General features: G+C 30.2%; 1 protein-coding gene across 6 annotated transcripts in view; it reads left to right on the top strand.

Annotated features, from left to right (window-relative positions):
* LOC100197590 (adenylate kinase 9) overlaps positions 1–15,475 on the top strand; it is a 91,578-nt gene that overhangs the window by 5,744 nt on the left and 70,359 nt on the right. For 4 of the 6 annotated variants that reach the window (XM_065793393.1, XM_065793394.1, XM_065793397.1 and 1 more), the window contains one exon: positions 12,268–12,331. The exons of the other annotated variants lie outside the window; for them this stretch is intronic. In XM_065793393.1, coding sequence (XP_065649465.1) covers positions 12,268–12,331 — 64 coding nt within the window. The remainder of the gene's footprint in view (positions 1–12,267; positions 12,332–15,475) is intronic. 6 annotated transcript variants of the gene reach the window in all.

Here is a 15,475-nt window from a genome sequence, read left to right as displayed (position 1 = left end):
TACAAAAATGTATATACTTTCGCATATAAAATATTTTTAATATAAATTATAAAGTTAACTAAACATACTTATATCATTTAATTTTACATTATATTAATTTAATTTTATATTATATTTTTATAATACTTGTTTTTATATCATCAAACTTATGATATATGATAACTTATGATATAAAACTTTGTTATAATGATAACTTATGATATAAAACTTTGTTATAATGATATAAAACTTTAATGTTCTGTATTGTTTTACTAAAGTTTCATGTTGTTTTTATATAAATGACTTCAATTCAAAATTTTTTATACTAATTGATATTATTAAATAACTAATTAATATTAAATATTCTACAACTATTCTCAGGTCATGAAATCTTTTATCTTATCTCAAAAATTAGGCTCTCGTGACTTCTGGAGAACCTTTAATAGTATTAATAATAAGGGCAAATCTTTAATTCCACCTCTCTTGTATGGTTCAGACTTTGTCACCTCACCTAAAGACAAAGCTGAATTGTTTGCTGAAAATTTTTAATCAATATCATCGCTTGATTCCACTTGTTGTGTTCTACCTGATATTGCCAACAAACAGGTTGATCCATTGCTTGACATTTGTATCACTCCAGCTTCTGTATCTAAAATGATTTCCTGCTTAGACTCTTATACAGTTTGTGGCCCGGACAACATACCTGTTATTGTCTTGCAGAAATGTTCTCCGGAGCTGTTGTCTATACTCTCAGAACTATTCAACAAGTGCTTATCAGAGTCTTGTTTTCCAGCCTGCTGGAAAGCGGCATCCGTTATCCCTATTTTCAAAAATTCTGGAGAGCAATCTGATTTGTCTAACTACCGTCCCATTTGTCTTCTTCCTATCATAAGCAAGGTTATTAAATCTTTAATTAACAAACAGCTGGTTTGCTAACAGTAATAACTGATAGATTTTATTGTGCATTAGATAAAGGTGGAGAGGTTAAGATCATTGCTCTTGACATTTCAAAAGCTTTTGATAAAGTTTGGCATGCTGGTTTTCTCCATAAGCTTTCTTCTTATGGTGTATCTGGTAACATCTTTAAGATTATTGAATCCTTCCTTTCCAATATAAAAGTATAAAAGTAGTAGTATAAAAGTTGTCCTTGATGGACAGCACTCTTCTTTTTATTCTGTAACTTCAGGTGTTCCTCAAGGTTCTATTCTTGGCCATATACTCTTTAATGTAAATTAAAGATCTTCCAGATATTCTCACATCTAAGGTGGCATTGCTTGCTGATGATACTACCATTTATTCTTGTTATGATAAGAATCCAACACTCTCTGATTGCTTGGAGGGGGCATTTGATCTTGAAAAGGATCTGATTTCTGCTACAGCATGGGGCTCAGTGGCTGGTGAACCTCAATACAGATAAAACTCAATTTTCTTCAGCCAATCGTTATTGCAATAAGTTAGATCTTCCTATATTTATGAACAGTAATGTACTTGATGAGTCATCCACTCTTTATCTTCTAGGATTAACTCTTACTTCCAATCTTTCTTGGAAATCAAACCTGTTGCAAATTAGCATCTGCTAAAGTTGCATCTCTTTATCAAGCTCAACACTTTCTTACTTTGGATTCTATTCTCTATCTCTATAAATCTCAAATCCGGCCTTGTATGGAGTGCTGTTGCCATATCTGGGGCAGATCTTCTATTGATGCCCTTTCTCTTTTAGACAAGGTGCAAAAACGCATTGTAAACATAGTTGGACTTGCTCTTGCAGCCAATCTCCAACCTCCAACCATTATCACATTGTCATAATGTCTTTCTCTTTTCTACAAATACTATAATGGGCACTGCTCTAAAGAGCTAGCCCATTATAATCTCTGCGTGGAACCCAATAATTTTTTAAAAAGTTGAAAAGTTAAAGCAAAAAGTTTTAATGGGAAAAGAAGTTAAAGCGAATTTTTTCTTCTTTTTTTTAAACAAAACAGCCAGGTTTTTATCTTAGTTTTTGAAACGTTGCACCAAATTAACTTATTATTAATAAATTAAATTATTATTTTATCCACAATTTTATATTATTAATTTATCCACAATTTTATATTATTAATTTTATTACTTTAAGTATATTAAAATATATATTAAATTTGTTTTTATTAAAAAATGAAATGCTAATAGAAACAAGTAAGTTTTTTGCTTAAGGTAAGTTGAACATGTTTTTTGCTTCAAAAAATAAAAATAAAAAAATTATTTTTCTTCTGTTAAAGAAGATTTTTTTCTAAAAAAATAATTTAAGCATATACTTAAAGAAATATAAATCGATTTATTAAACCAAATTTTTTTCTCACTTTTTGTTACAAAACAATTTGAATAAAAAAGTTGAATGAAAGCATTAACTTAAAAACCATTTGAATAAAAAAATTATTTGTACTTAAATTTTTAATAGTATGTTTATTATTCTAAGATTTTTAATAGTAATAGCTATAAATTATAAAAGCGTGGCATCTAATGTTTTTTTACTTTGATCTTACTCGTTTGGTCTACGGATATGCATGCTTATACAATTTTTTAAAAATTAAACATTTATATTTATTTAATTTGTTTTTATTTTAAATGCGTTTTATGATAATAATATAAAAACTTAACTTTATAAAACAGCAACATAAACAGCGTCACAAAGTTATTTTTTATTAACACAAGCTCTAAACTTTGCAGGTTTTTTTTTTTGTTGTTTTATGGTTTTTTACAATAACAATTCAGTACTCTTTAAAAATAACATGTTTTATTGTCAGCATGAACGTATTACTAAAAGTAATATTGTACTAAAAGTAATGTTGTACTAAAAGTAATGTTGTACTAAAAGTAATGTTGTACTAAAAGTAATATTGTACTAAAAGTAATATCGTACTAAAAATAATGTCGTACTAAAAGTAATATTGTACTAAAAGTAATATCGTACTAAAAGTAATATTGTACTAAAAGTAATGTTGTACTAAAAGTAATATTGTACTAAAAGTTATATTGTACTAAAAGTTATATTGTACTAAAAGTTATATTGTACTAAAAGTTATATTGTACTAAAAGTAAAATTGTACTAAAAGTTATATTGTACTAAAAGTAATGTCGTACTAAAAGTAATGTTGTACTAAAAGTTATGTTGTACTAAAAGTAATGTCGTACTAAAAGTAGTTTTGTAATATTGTAATAGCATTAAATACTTTACTTGCTCATTACACTAAACTAAAACCTAAGCTGTAAATTGTAACAGTAAACTACGGTATTTTAAACTCCACCAAATGAGAAAATTAAAAGATAATATTTAAATATGAGAGATATTATGTGAAATATATTACAATTACGAGCTAATATTGAAAAAATACAATTTTATATTAACGCAACCCCCTCCCCTTGCCACGATTTTTTTGCGATTAGATTTTTAACAATAATCATGTTGTGATTTTTTTGCGTTAATTTGAGCCCTGGTGCTGTAACTATAATATACATTTATTATAGATATAGTATACATTAGTTATAGTTTATAGTTATATCTTATGTTATATATTTATTTATGTTGTTAAAATTGCTTAAGTAATTCTATTGGCAGCACAACTTCCTTTAAATTTTAAAAATGGCATAATAACTATTGGTTGGCAAATAGACGTTTTTGATTAATTAAAAAATATCTGAAAAAATATCTTAAAAAATAATATTTAAAAATTGAAAAATATATAACATCGGCTAAATGTCTAATGGATGACTAATAGTTAACCAACAATAAGCAGGCCTTCAGCCAACATTGTTGTGTTGAAAACAACACAACCGATGTCTAACTGATGTAAAAATGTTGGCCTGACCTCAGCTTGACATTGGCTATAACTCAGGGGCTAAGACTGAAGGGTATGTAGTCATATAACACTTTTTTGAAATAAAATTATTTAAAAAAAAATCTTTGATATTTAAAAAAATTTGATAAAGCAATGTCTTGAGATTATCACCACTTTTGGGGAAAACTGTGCCTATAATACTAGGGTCTTGTCACCATCATCTTTTCATCAAAATTAATTTAGTTGGCTGAATTTTTTGCTTCTTTTATGATCTGTTTGTCTGTTAGTAAAGGTACTGTGCTTATTAGGTTTTTGTCTGCAGAAATGACATCTTCAGCTTTTAATAACTTATAGCCTCCAGATAAGGTATAAGTTATTAAGTTTTTAAATCTGATTTTGAAGATCTTTTAAGTTATTGTTTTTAACTGACTAAAGAGAATTTTTCTATTCCTACAAAATTTTAGCTTTCTATTATAGATATAACATGGATATTATAGATAAAGCATCCACCATCAATTAATGATGGTGGATGTTTTATCTATAATATCTATATTATATCTATAATAAACTCTACTTTCTTCACCTTTCTTTTGACCTTCTTTTACCATTACTCATAATTAAATTTGGGTTTTTTAATTATCCTAGGTAAGCTGCCCACAGTTAAAGCAGTAACTGGTTTAAGTTAACCCACTGCGAGTCCAAAGCTGTCACAGAAGAAAGATTGCATTCAAAGTCAGCTGAGCTAAGCAGTTAAAAATTGATAATTTTTATCAAGATCAGTTAGCATATAGTTATATTATCAGCAAATAGATATTTTTAAGGTTATTGCCTCTTTAGAAGTAAGATCATCAGAAAGATTTAATTATATAGATGAAAAACAAAACAGAACTGAGAATGAAACGTTGTGGTACCCCAGAAGTTGCTGGAAATGAAGGTAAGTGGAAAAACTTTAGTAGTACAGTTCAAGGAAAACTTTAATATTGCAGCTCAAAAAGCAATACCTCTTGCCTCACTGCTTTCATTTAGTGTATGATAGAACCTTTCCATTATTACAGTATTTCAATTAAGTTTTTCTGATATAATTTAATGAATACTGAAAAGAGTTTTAGAGAACATTTATGTAAGGCAATGCCAGGAGTGTTTTGTCAAAGTGTTATAAATAACTTTAACAAAAGTAAGTTGAACTAATTAGGATGTCTAATAATGTCTAATAATTAATAAACCTGTTTCTCTTGAATTTTAAAAAGAATGTTTTCATTAAATTCAAGAAATGAATTAGAAAACTCTTTGCAAACAGTTTTATTTTATCCTTGGGTGAGGTGATAAGATCAGACTCATGTATGAGAGATGGAATGTTGCTTTTGTTAATAAGATTGTTAGAGATTTTCCAAAAGTCACTAGAAGCTAATCTCTGAGTTAAAAACAAGGTTTAGCAATCTAAGATTAATTGACTTTAGCACTAGCCAGCACTTTTATTAAAAATAAAGCTATATATGTTTAAGAATAAAGCTAAAATAAAGCACACAAAAAAATAACCACAGGAATCTAGCTTGGTTTCACAACAAGTAGGTAAATTGATATGTAAGTGTACCCTCAGGCAGTATGTTGTATTAAGAATTGAAAAAAAGTAACCTCCTCAACTGTATTAGCCACGTTGACCTTAATAAGGTGAGTACACACACACAAAAAGATGATTTGAATCAATTTCATGAAACAATGGCTTTTTACTTTTCATATTTTTTGGTATTATAGTCATGATTAAAATTATTAGAGAGAATTTGACTCAAAATCATTAATTGATTTTGATTAATATATTTAATCATTAATTAATGGTTTTTGGCTTAAAATGAGAAAGTTTTAAGATGGCCATTGCAATCACTGGGCCCAATAGAACACTTATTGGAATCGCTAGACCATCAAGTTCAAAAGCATTCAAATTTTTATAAAGCCAGATTTCCCAAATCATTGAAAAAAAAAGGGATAAAGTTTTATCTGCTTGTATTAATCAAATAATTGAATCAATGCCATATTGTCACACAGCTGTTATCACAAATCTGTTATCTCACCTGCACAAAGAATTAACTTGGATTCTGATTCATCACAAAAAAACTATAACCTAAAGTTTTTTAGTTGATATGTTAATAAATTTTTAATGTTTCATATAGTTCCTATTATTCTATATAGTTCCTGATATTTCATATTATTCGTGATATTTTTTATTGTTCCAGATATTTCATATTGTTTGTGATATTTTTTATTGTTCCTGATATTTCATATTGTTCCTGATATTTTTTATTGCTCCTGATATTTCATATTGTTCCTGATATTTTTTATTGTTGTTAATATTTATGATATTCTGAATATTGTTCCTGATATTTTATACTTATTCCTTATGTTTTTTATGTAGTTTTTAGTATTTCAGGTCAGGTCATCACCATGCTACTGGTAAGATATAATCCTGTATAACCTGCCACAGTTCAGGAACTCAAATCCCTGTCACATATCCTGATCTCTAGATAGTGGGACATGTGGCAGGTTGTAGAGGATTTCCTTTTTTGGGACATATGGCAGGATGTACAGGATTTCCTTCATGCTTTTTTTTTTTTTATCTATTTTAAAAATTTTCAAGTTTTATCTAGTTTTAAAATATCAAAGATTTTTTTAAAAATAAGTTTACTTCAAACAAAGCTGCAACCAGTTAATATATAAGTGGGGAGTTAACAGAATAAAGCTGCAACCAGTTAATATATAAGTGGGGAGTTAACAGAATAAACAAAAGTAAAAGAGTTAAAAAGCAAAAAAGTTGTTGACAAAGACTTAAAAAACCGTAAGAGTATGTATGAGTCATGTAAGTATGAAGTCAGGAAAGAATTCTGAAGTACTGATGTTAGAGAAAAAAAACTATATGAATAATAGTTTTTTTAACATGTTACAGTAAAAACTTTGCTGAATGTCAAGTTGCATGAAATTAAGTTTTTGTTGATGGAACAAGAGATAAAAGCTTGCTTAAGTAGCAACTCATCTTATATTTGTAAACATCTACATGCATTTTTCAACTTTTTCTGAAAGAAAAAAGAATTGTTATGAGGACCAGCCCAAATATAGCAACAATGTTCCATACAAGAATGAATATAAGATTTATAAGTAGAAAATGGAATCAAGAGTTAGAAAATGGCAAGTACATGCTTGATATGGGCATTTACATTCATAAGAATTCACCCATTTGTAGCGAAACTAGGTTTGAACCTACTGACTATTTTTTTATGTGCTTTCATTTAGCACCACTTAAGCCGCCTTTCTCTTTGTTCTATATTGCTCTCCTTCATCTCAAGGCTTCACTCTTTTTGATATTATTTCTGATCAAATTGACAAAGCCCTTTCTCTTTATCCTTCAACCAATATTGTTGTTGTTGGTAGCTTAAATGCTTATCACACTGAATGGCTTGGCTCTAGTGTTAATGACTTTGCAGGCGTTAAGGCTCACAACTTTTGCCTTTTGCCTAACACAAATAGTAAACTTTCCATCTTGCTTTCCAAAAATTTGAATTGTTTACCTTCTCTATTCAACTTATGTCTTGTTTCTGATCCTTGTCAGTGCTTAGTTTCTCCACATTCACCTTTAAGTGCTTCTGGCTACGGCTGTATCAGTTGTTTCACTTGATTCAGCCGACAAACAAGTTGATCTCTTTGCCTGATGTTAGTATCACTCCAGCTTCTGTATCTAAAGTGTTCTACAGCTTGTGGTCCAGACAAAATACCTGTTAAAGTCTTGCAGAAGTGTTCTCGGTTGCCTATACTTTCAAAACTATTTAACAAGTGCTTATCAGAGTCTTGCTTTCCAATTTGCTGAAAAGCAGCATCTGTTATCCCTATTTTCAAAAATTTTTGAGTCTTTAAAAAACACTTTTATTTAAGCAGCTTTTGAGTCTTTAATTAACAAACACTTAATCTCTCATCCTGAATCTAATAACTTACTTTCTGATCATCAATATGAGTTTTGATCTTCTCATTCTCGCTTTTGATAAAGTTTGGCATCTAAGGTAGCATTGTTCAGAGAGTGTTGCCTTCTTATCATCTTGATAAGAAGGAAACACTCTCTTTGCTTTGAGGGGGCATTTGAGCTTGAAAAGGATCTCACCTCTGCTTCAGCATGGGGCTCTCAGTGGCTGGTGAACTTTAACTCAGATAAAACTCAATTTTTTTCAGCAAATTGTTATCAAAATAATCTAGATCTTCCTATATTTATGAACGGTAATGTACTCAATGAGTCATCTACCTTTCGTCTTTTAGGATTAACTCTTACTTCTGATCTTTCTTGGAAACCATATATCAAATTGATTGCAAAATTTGCATCTGCTAAGGTTGCATCTCTTTATCGTGCTTGCCATTTTCTTATGCTGGATACTATTCTTTAATAAAGAATAGTATCCAGCAAAACTCTATAAATCTCAAATCTGTCCTTGTATGGAATACTGTTGCCATATCGGTGGTGGATCTTCCAATGATTCCTTTTCTCTTTTAAACAAGGTGCAAAAACATATTGTAAACATAGTTGAACCTACTCTTGCAGCCAACCTCCAACCATTATGACATCATTGTAATATTGCTTCTCTTTCTCTTTTCTATAAATACTCTAATTGGCACTGCTCTAAAGAGCTATCGTCTCTTGTGCCATCTACTAAAATTCATTCTCGCGTTACTTGTCATTTAATTAAGTTTCATCCTTATACTGTGACTGTTCCTAAGTGCTCTAATTCTTATTTGTCTAGTTTTTTTTTTTTGAACATTAATTCTATGGAATTCGCTTCCTTCCTCTTGATTTCCTGATTCATATAATTTGCAATCTTTTAAGTTGCCTGTTAATCATATCTTGCTCTATAAACTTCATCTTTTCTCTTCCAGTTATTTATAACTTTATACACACACACACACACACACACACACACACACACACACACACACACACAGATATATATATATATATATATATATATATATATATATATATATATATATATATATATATATATATATATATATATATATATATATATATATACATATATATATATATAAAATATATATATTTATATATAATATATGTTTATATATAATATATATAATTTCCCAAAACCTAGAAATTTTTATTTACTTTTTTTTCACAATTCTGAATTATTAAAATGTTTATTCATTTATGTTTACAGAAAAATTTAACGCCTGATATTTATCTGCTGCAACTATTTTAATTTTTTCTGTAAACATAAATGCATAAACATTTTAATAATTCAGAATTGTGAAAACAAAGTAAATAAAAAATTTCTAGGTTTTGGGAATTTTATTAAAATTATCTAAGTAGCTAAACTTTTGTGGGCACCACTAAATTAAAAAAAATTTTTAAAAGTCATGTCTGTTTAATAACCAAAAAGCCAATACAAAAATTTTTTTAGAAATATTTTTTTTCCCTATTGGTAATTCCATGTCTATGTGATTACCCCCCAACTGCATTGTGTGTTGTGTTGTAGGCCTAGATACTAGGTAAAAATGTTTTTTACAAAATTTTAATAACTTTTCTAAAGCCCCCTTCACACCCCCAAAGACAAGCCCCATTCTTTGTTTTAAAACTATGATAACTTTCAGTAATAAAAGCAACAAAAAATGGAATGAGTCACATGTGTGTCATTTACTGTCATTATTTTGAAATAAAATCAACAAGTCAATGTACTGCTTTCAAACCATATACTTATTTGTCAGTCTGACTCAGTGTTGTTCTGTGCTATGAACTAAATAATGAAACAAATCTTGAAAAACTGGAAATTAAGTGGACAGAGCATCCAGGTTACCAAGAAACAAATTTCTTAGTTTCTTGGTAACCCGCGTGATTTTACCAAAACCGGTTTTCTAAGACAAAAACTCTCCGGCACTGAAATTTCCAAGAGTTTTGCAGCTACCTCCAGTTTCACAGAGGATGAAACATGTTTACTAAAGATGCTAAATACTAGCTTTTGACCTTGCTGGTGTGTGGAAAAGTAAAAGAAATCGGTTTATTCTATAAAATTTGATCTTCATCTTTTTTTTTTCTGTTATTCACCTCCTCAAGGCCGAGAAGGCCACTACAGATGAGGAGGGTCCTTAATAGTGGTTATCTGCTCATCATATAGCACTTGTCTTGAAAACATGAACATTTTGTCAGCATAGATGTTACAAGCCATCCACCATGCTTGATGAATGGCTCCTGATTTCACAAAATGTTGGGCGAAATTCCCCCAAATATTATGAGTGTGTTTTCGGCACATTCACGATAGTTGTCTCTTGGAAATGTTGCAGCATTTTAATTTGCAAGTAGATGTGTCTATGATGAATATGAAAAACCTTTGCAGATAGGAGGTGTATTATGTACACATATATATGTTTTATATACCAGTTTATAATAGCTTTTACCTTCTCATAATATCTTCTGTAATATTCTTGCTTAGAAATTTTAATACAACCTAATGGGTGATTACTAAAAATCTGGACAAAACTAAAAATTAAATAACTTTTTATCTAGAAGACCTATTTTATTGTTTTAAAAAGAATAAAATAGCAAATTTGTTCTAATTTTAATAAAAAGGTTTATCTTAATTCAACAAGACCTTGTCTTCTTATTGTGTCGAGTCTTCTGCTAGTAGACTCTGCCAAGGGTTGTACCAGCTCTTTGTCGAATTTCTTGAACAGTAAATTATTCTAGAGCGTAATTGATCCAAATTCTCTGCCTGCCAACCATTTTTGTAAACATCTCCTTTGATACAAGACCAAAAATCCTTAATACAACGACATTCAGGCATATTTGGATGGTTTTCACTTTTTGTTACAAACTTTATACCATTTTCATTCAAAAACTTAACAGCTTTGTTTGAGTAATGAGCACTTGCTAGATCAGGCCAGAATATGTATTTGGTATTTTTTGGAAGCTGTTTGATGTGTGGTAATAGTTTTTTAGTCAAACATTCATCAACATAAATATGCTGGTTAATAGCTGTTCCAGACTGTACAATGTATGGGGTTGATAGGCCAAAAGGCGAAATGACCACGTAAACCAATAATTTTTCTTCAAATTTTTTTTTTTTTGAATTTAACATTGTTTTGTGTTAATTCGATGTTACTTGAAAAGAAATTATCATTACCATTAATTTGGCTGTTCGAGAGAGTAAAATAAGACTCGTCATCAAGAACCCAAATAAAATCTTTATAATTTTTATAAAGTTGACCACACAAATGTCCGTTTTTTGCTCTCTGGCTCTCAGTTCAACTTGGAATCTTCATTTGTTTTCTTTTTTTTATTGATGTTTTGGTTTTCAATGTCTTAGAAATAAGTGACTGAGAACATTTGAACTTTTTTGAAGCTATACGCTGAGAAATGCCACATTTATGGTCAAAAAGCTTGATAAGTTGACTGATGGCGCGCTTAGTCATTATTTTCGACTTTCTACCACTACCAGTTTGCCTTTCAAATGGTTTATCTTCTTCTACACGTTTAATAGTTCCATATATTGTCGATCTTGATAAGTTTTCTGCTTCAAAATGAGAAACAGTGAATGATTTAGGTTTATCTGAATTTTCTTGATAAAACTGGTACACACGTTTTCTCTGGAGCTCTTTGTTTGATGTCATTTTTAATACTAAATTTAAAATACTTATATAAAAGTTAATATATATTTCAAAAGAAGAATAAATTTGCAACATTTTAAAAATTGTTTGAAAAAATAAGTACTAGTTGCATATAGAAATATGATGTAAGCAATTTTGTCCAGATTTTTAGTAATCACCCGTTATGTTGGAGCATTAATAGATTAAATAACTAAATGGTTGTGTTGTCAATTAATCAATCTATGTTTTCTGAAAAGCTTTTTACAACTCAAAGTAAAATTTATAAATAGTAAGATCTAGTTTAAAGTAAACAACTGATATGACATCAATGTCATATCTAACATAAAAACTAAACATATTCACTAAAATTCAAAATTTTTTATGCAATATAAAAATATATACTTTTATCTTTAATCTAAATATATATATGTATTATAGTTATTTATAATTATAATTATAATATTTAACTTTATTATAATAATTTTTATTGTTTTGCTATTTGTTTTTGTTTTTTTAACTTTTAATATTAATATCTTTCGATAATAATTCGTAACTCTCAGGACCCATGTTGATAACAATTTTATTTTAAAATTAAAGTTTAACATATATCCTGGTGAAATATCAAAAAAATGAGAGCATATAACTTAAGAGTTAATAAATTATGCATAACATGACTATTATCTTTATTGTTACTATTTCATTATTTATAATGGAAAATAAATAGCCTGTTGTTGATGTGTTGTTGTTTAGTTTCATTTTAAGATTTTGGCTCAAACTAGATTTAGTCCAGAACAATGTCCAAAGATTTGTTCTTAAAAATCTAATTTTTTTTTGTAAACGTTTTTTTAAGGGATGTGGAAAAAGCACTTTAGCTAAAGAGTTTATAAAAGTGTGGAGATGTTTACTAATAACAGGTAGATTATTGTGATTTAGTTGTTCTTGGTTTTTGTTTAAAAAACAACCAATGGTTATTTTCATGCATGTAGTTTATGACTCCCAATGTTTATGAAAATGCTAAAATGTTTGTAAAAGTTATAGGTTTAAAGACACAAAATTTTTGGCTTGTCTAAGCAAATAGTCCCTGTTAATGCTTTTGGTGCACATTGTCAAGGCCGCATAAGGAGCCCTATGTAACCACTTAGTGTTAATTAATAGCACTGACACATTTGCATAGCTCATTGCTCAGGAGACTGTGCTCTATAAATCTTTTAGATCTCTCTTCACCCTTCTGCCAATATTATTGTTATTGGTGACTTTAATGCACATCCCACTGAATGGCTTGGCTCTAACTCCACTGACCCTGCTGGCATTAAAGTCTATAACTTTTGCATTTCTCAATCTTTTACTCAGATAGTTAACTATGTAACTCGTTTTCCTGACAGCCCTAATCATTTACCTTCACTCCTTAATTTATGTCTTGTCTCTGATCCTAGATTGTGTTCAGTTTCTCCTTTTTCTCCCTTAAGTGGTTCTGACCACACAATAATCTCTTTAAATCTTTCATCTGGTACTTCCTTTTTGGACTCATTCTATCATCACACTACTTACTACTAACCTAAAGCTGACTGGGACTTTTTTCATAATTTTTTTCCTGACAGTCCTTGGGCTGATATCTTTTCTCTCTCATCTGAAAAATGTGCCTCCTATCTAATCTCCTGGATTCAAGGCAAGTATGGAAGCTTTTATTCCTTCTTGTCAGTTCCAAGTCAAGCCTTATTCTACTCAATAGTTTTCACCTCTTGTGCAGCTGCTATATCAAATTGTAATTATTTTTTTCATCTTTTTCAAAAGAACAACTCTCTTGAGAACAAATGGCTTTTATTATTGCAAGAAGTTGATGTAAAAAGGTGTTGTCTGATTCTAAGCGCCATTATTCTCAGTTCACTAAATCTCGTAGCTTATCTCAGAAGTTAGGCTTTTTTTTCTAGAGACTTTTGGAAAATCTTCAACAGCGCCATTAATAAGGGTAGGTCTAACATTGTATCTCTCCTTCATGGGACTTATCTTATTACTTCTCCTACGGATAAGGCTAACTATTTGCATAGAACTTTTTTTCAAATTCGACTCTTGAATCTTATGGCCATTGTCTTCCTTCCATTCCAATTAAACAGGTTAACCCATTGTTAGACATTTTACTCCAGCTTCTGTTGCTAAAGTCATAGTCCAGCCAATATTTCTGTCATAGTAACAAAATTGACTGAGTCTTGTTTTTCTGCCTGCTGGAAAATGGCATCTGTTGTTTCAATCTTCAAAAGCTCTGAAGAACAAAAGCCCCTCAAATTATCGTTTGATAATTTGAGGGTCTTTTGATTGATAAGTCTATTTTCTGTTATTAGCAAGGTCTTTGAGCCTTTGATAAACAAATTTCTCACTTTCTATCTTAAATTTAATAACTTACTGTCAAATAATCAATCAGTTTTCGATTCTCTCGCTCTTCAACTGACTTCCTAACTGCTGTGACTGAAAGATTTCATCTTGCATTAGATGGAGGCGGAGAGGCTAGGGCTATTGCTCTTGACACATCAAGGCTTTCGATAAAGTTTGGCATACTGGTCTTCTCCATAAGCTTGTTTCATATGGTGTATCTGGTAAAATTTTTGAGATTATTAAATCGTTTCTTTCTAACCACTTTATTAAAGTCATCTTTGAAGGTCATCACTCATCTTCATTTTTAGTAACTTCTGGGTTCCTCAAGGTTCTATTCTTGGTCCTTTTTCATTTCTTATCTACATTAATGATCTTCCCAATAACCTTACATCTAAAGTAGCTTTACTGAGGACTCAACTTTATACTACTGTCTTGACAAAAAGTCTTCTCTTTTCGATTGCTTAGAACAGGCAGCTAATCTTAAATCTGATATCACTTCTGTAACTGATTGGGGCTCACAGTGGCTTGCAAATTTTAACTCAAACAAGACTCAGTTATTTACTGCAAACAACTGTCGCAATACTGTTGACATTCCTATATTAATAAATGACGACTCTCTCACTGAGTCCACTTCTTTGCGTCTTCTTGAATTATCATTTACTACTGACCTTTCATGGAAACCACACATACAATCGGTTGCTAAATTAACATCTGCTAAGGTTGCTACTCTTTATTATACTCGCCATTTTTTCTCTCCTGATACCATTCTCTACCTCTACAAATCTTTTATTTGGCCCTGTATGGAATACTGTTGTCATATTTAGGCTAGTTCTTCTAATGATGCTCTTTCTTTTCTTGACAAGGACCAAAAACGCATTGTAAATGTAGTTGGACTCGCTCTATCTGCTAAACTTGAACTTCTTTCCCATGGTCATAAAGTTGCATCTCTCTTTACTACAAATATTATCATGATCGCTGCTCAAAGGAGCTATCATCTCTAGTTCTATCAGCTAAAACTCATTCTCGCTTGACTTTTCATTCAGCGAAGTCTCAATCTTTTGCTGTATCTGTCCCTGCATGCGCTAAAAAATTTTATTTGTCTAGTTTTTTTCTAAAATCTTTGTCAAGGAGTCCTTCTTTAAGGCAGTAGTCAGATGCAGTTAACATTTGTCCAAAATGAGTATTTTTACCAATTCATCATCTCTAGCCTTTACTCAATCAAGAGTCCCAAGGCAGAGATATTCTTGCAACTCTTATTAAGGTATTATTGCAACTCTTCCTGTTACCTCCTAATGAGGGCGCAGCTCTAAAATTCAATTTGATGGTTCTTAAACCAGCTAGCTGTAAGATTTCCTGAACTCTGTTGTAGCTCTTAGAGAGGCTGATTCCATTGACATTTTTTAAAGTATCAGAGTATTAATAATGCAACATTGCACATGGATAGTGTCCCAGTAAGTGCTTATGTTACAACTTTAGCTTAATTAGAAGGATTAAGGCAACTGTATAGTTCATTGCTTAGGGTACCACTCACTATCTATGATCAAGTCAAGTTCTCTAACAACTTAATTAATGACTAAAGTATCTAAAGAAACCATCACTACCACTTAATTGTTTCAATCTATCTTTCATGTATCTTCATGGTCTTTCAAGTAACATCTCGTCCATTAAATCTTACCTCTTGCAAAATTTAC

Source organism: Hydra vulgaris, chromosome 03 (assembly GCF_038396675.1).
Source record: "Hydra vulgaris chromosome 03, alternate assembly HydraT2T_AEP".
In the NCBI taxonomy this organism is placed as follows: Eukaryota; Metazoa; Cnidaria; class Hydrozoa; order Anthoathecata; family Hydridae; genus Hydra; species Hydra vulgaris.
The sequence above is the reverse complement of the archived record's forward strand: the minus strand, read 5'-3'. Positions and strand labels throughout refer to the sequence as shown.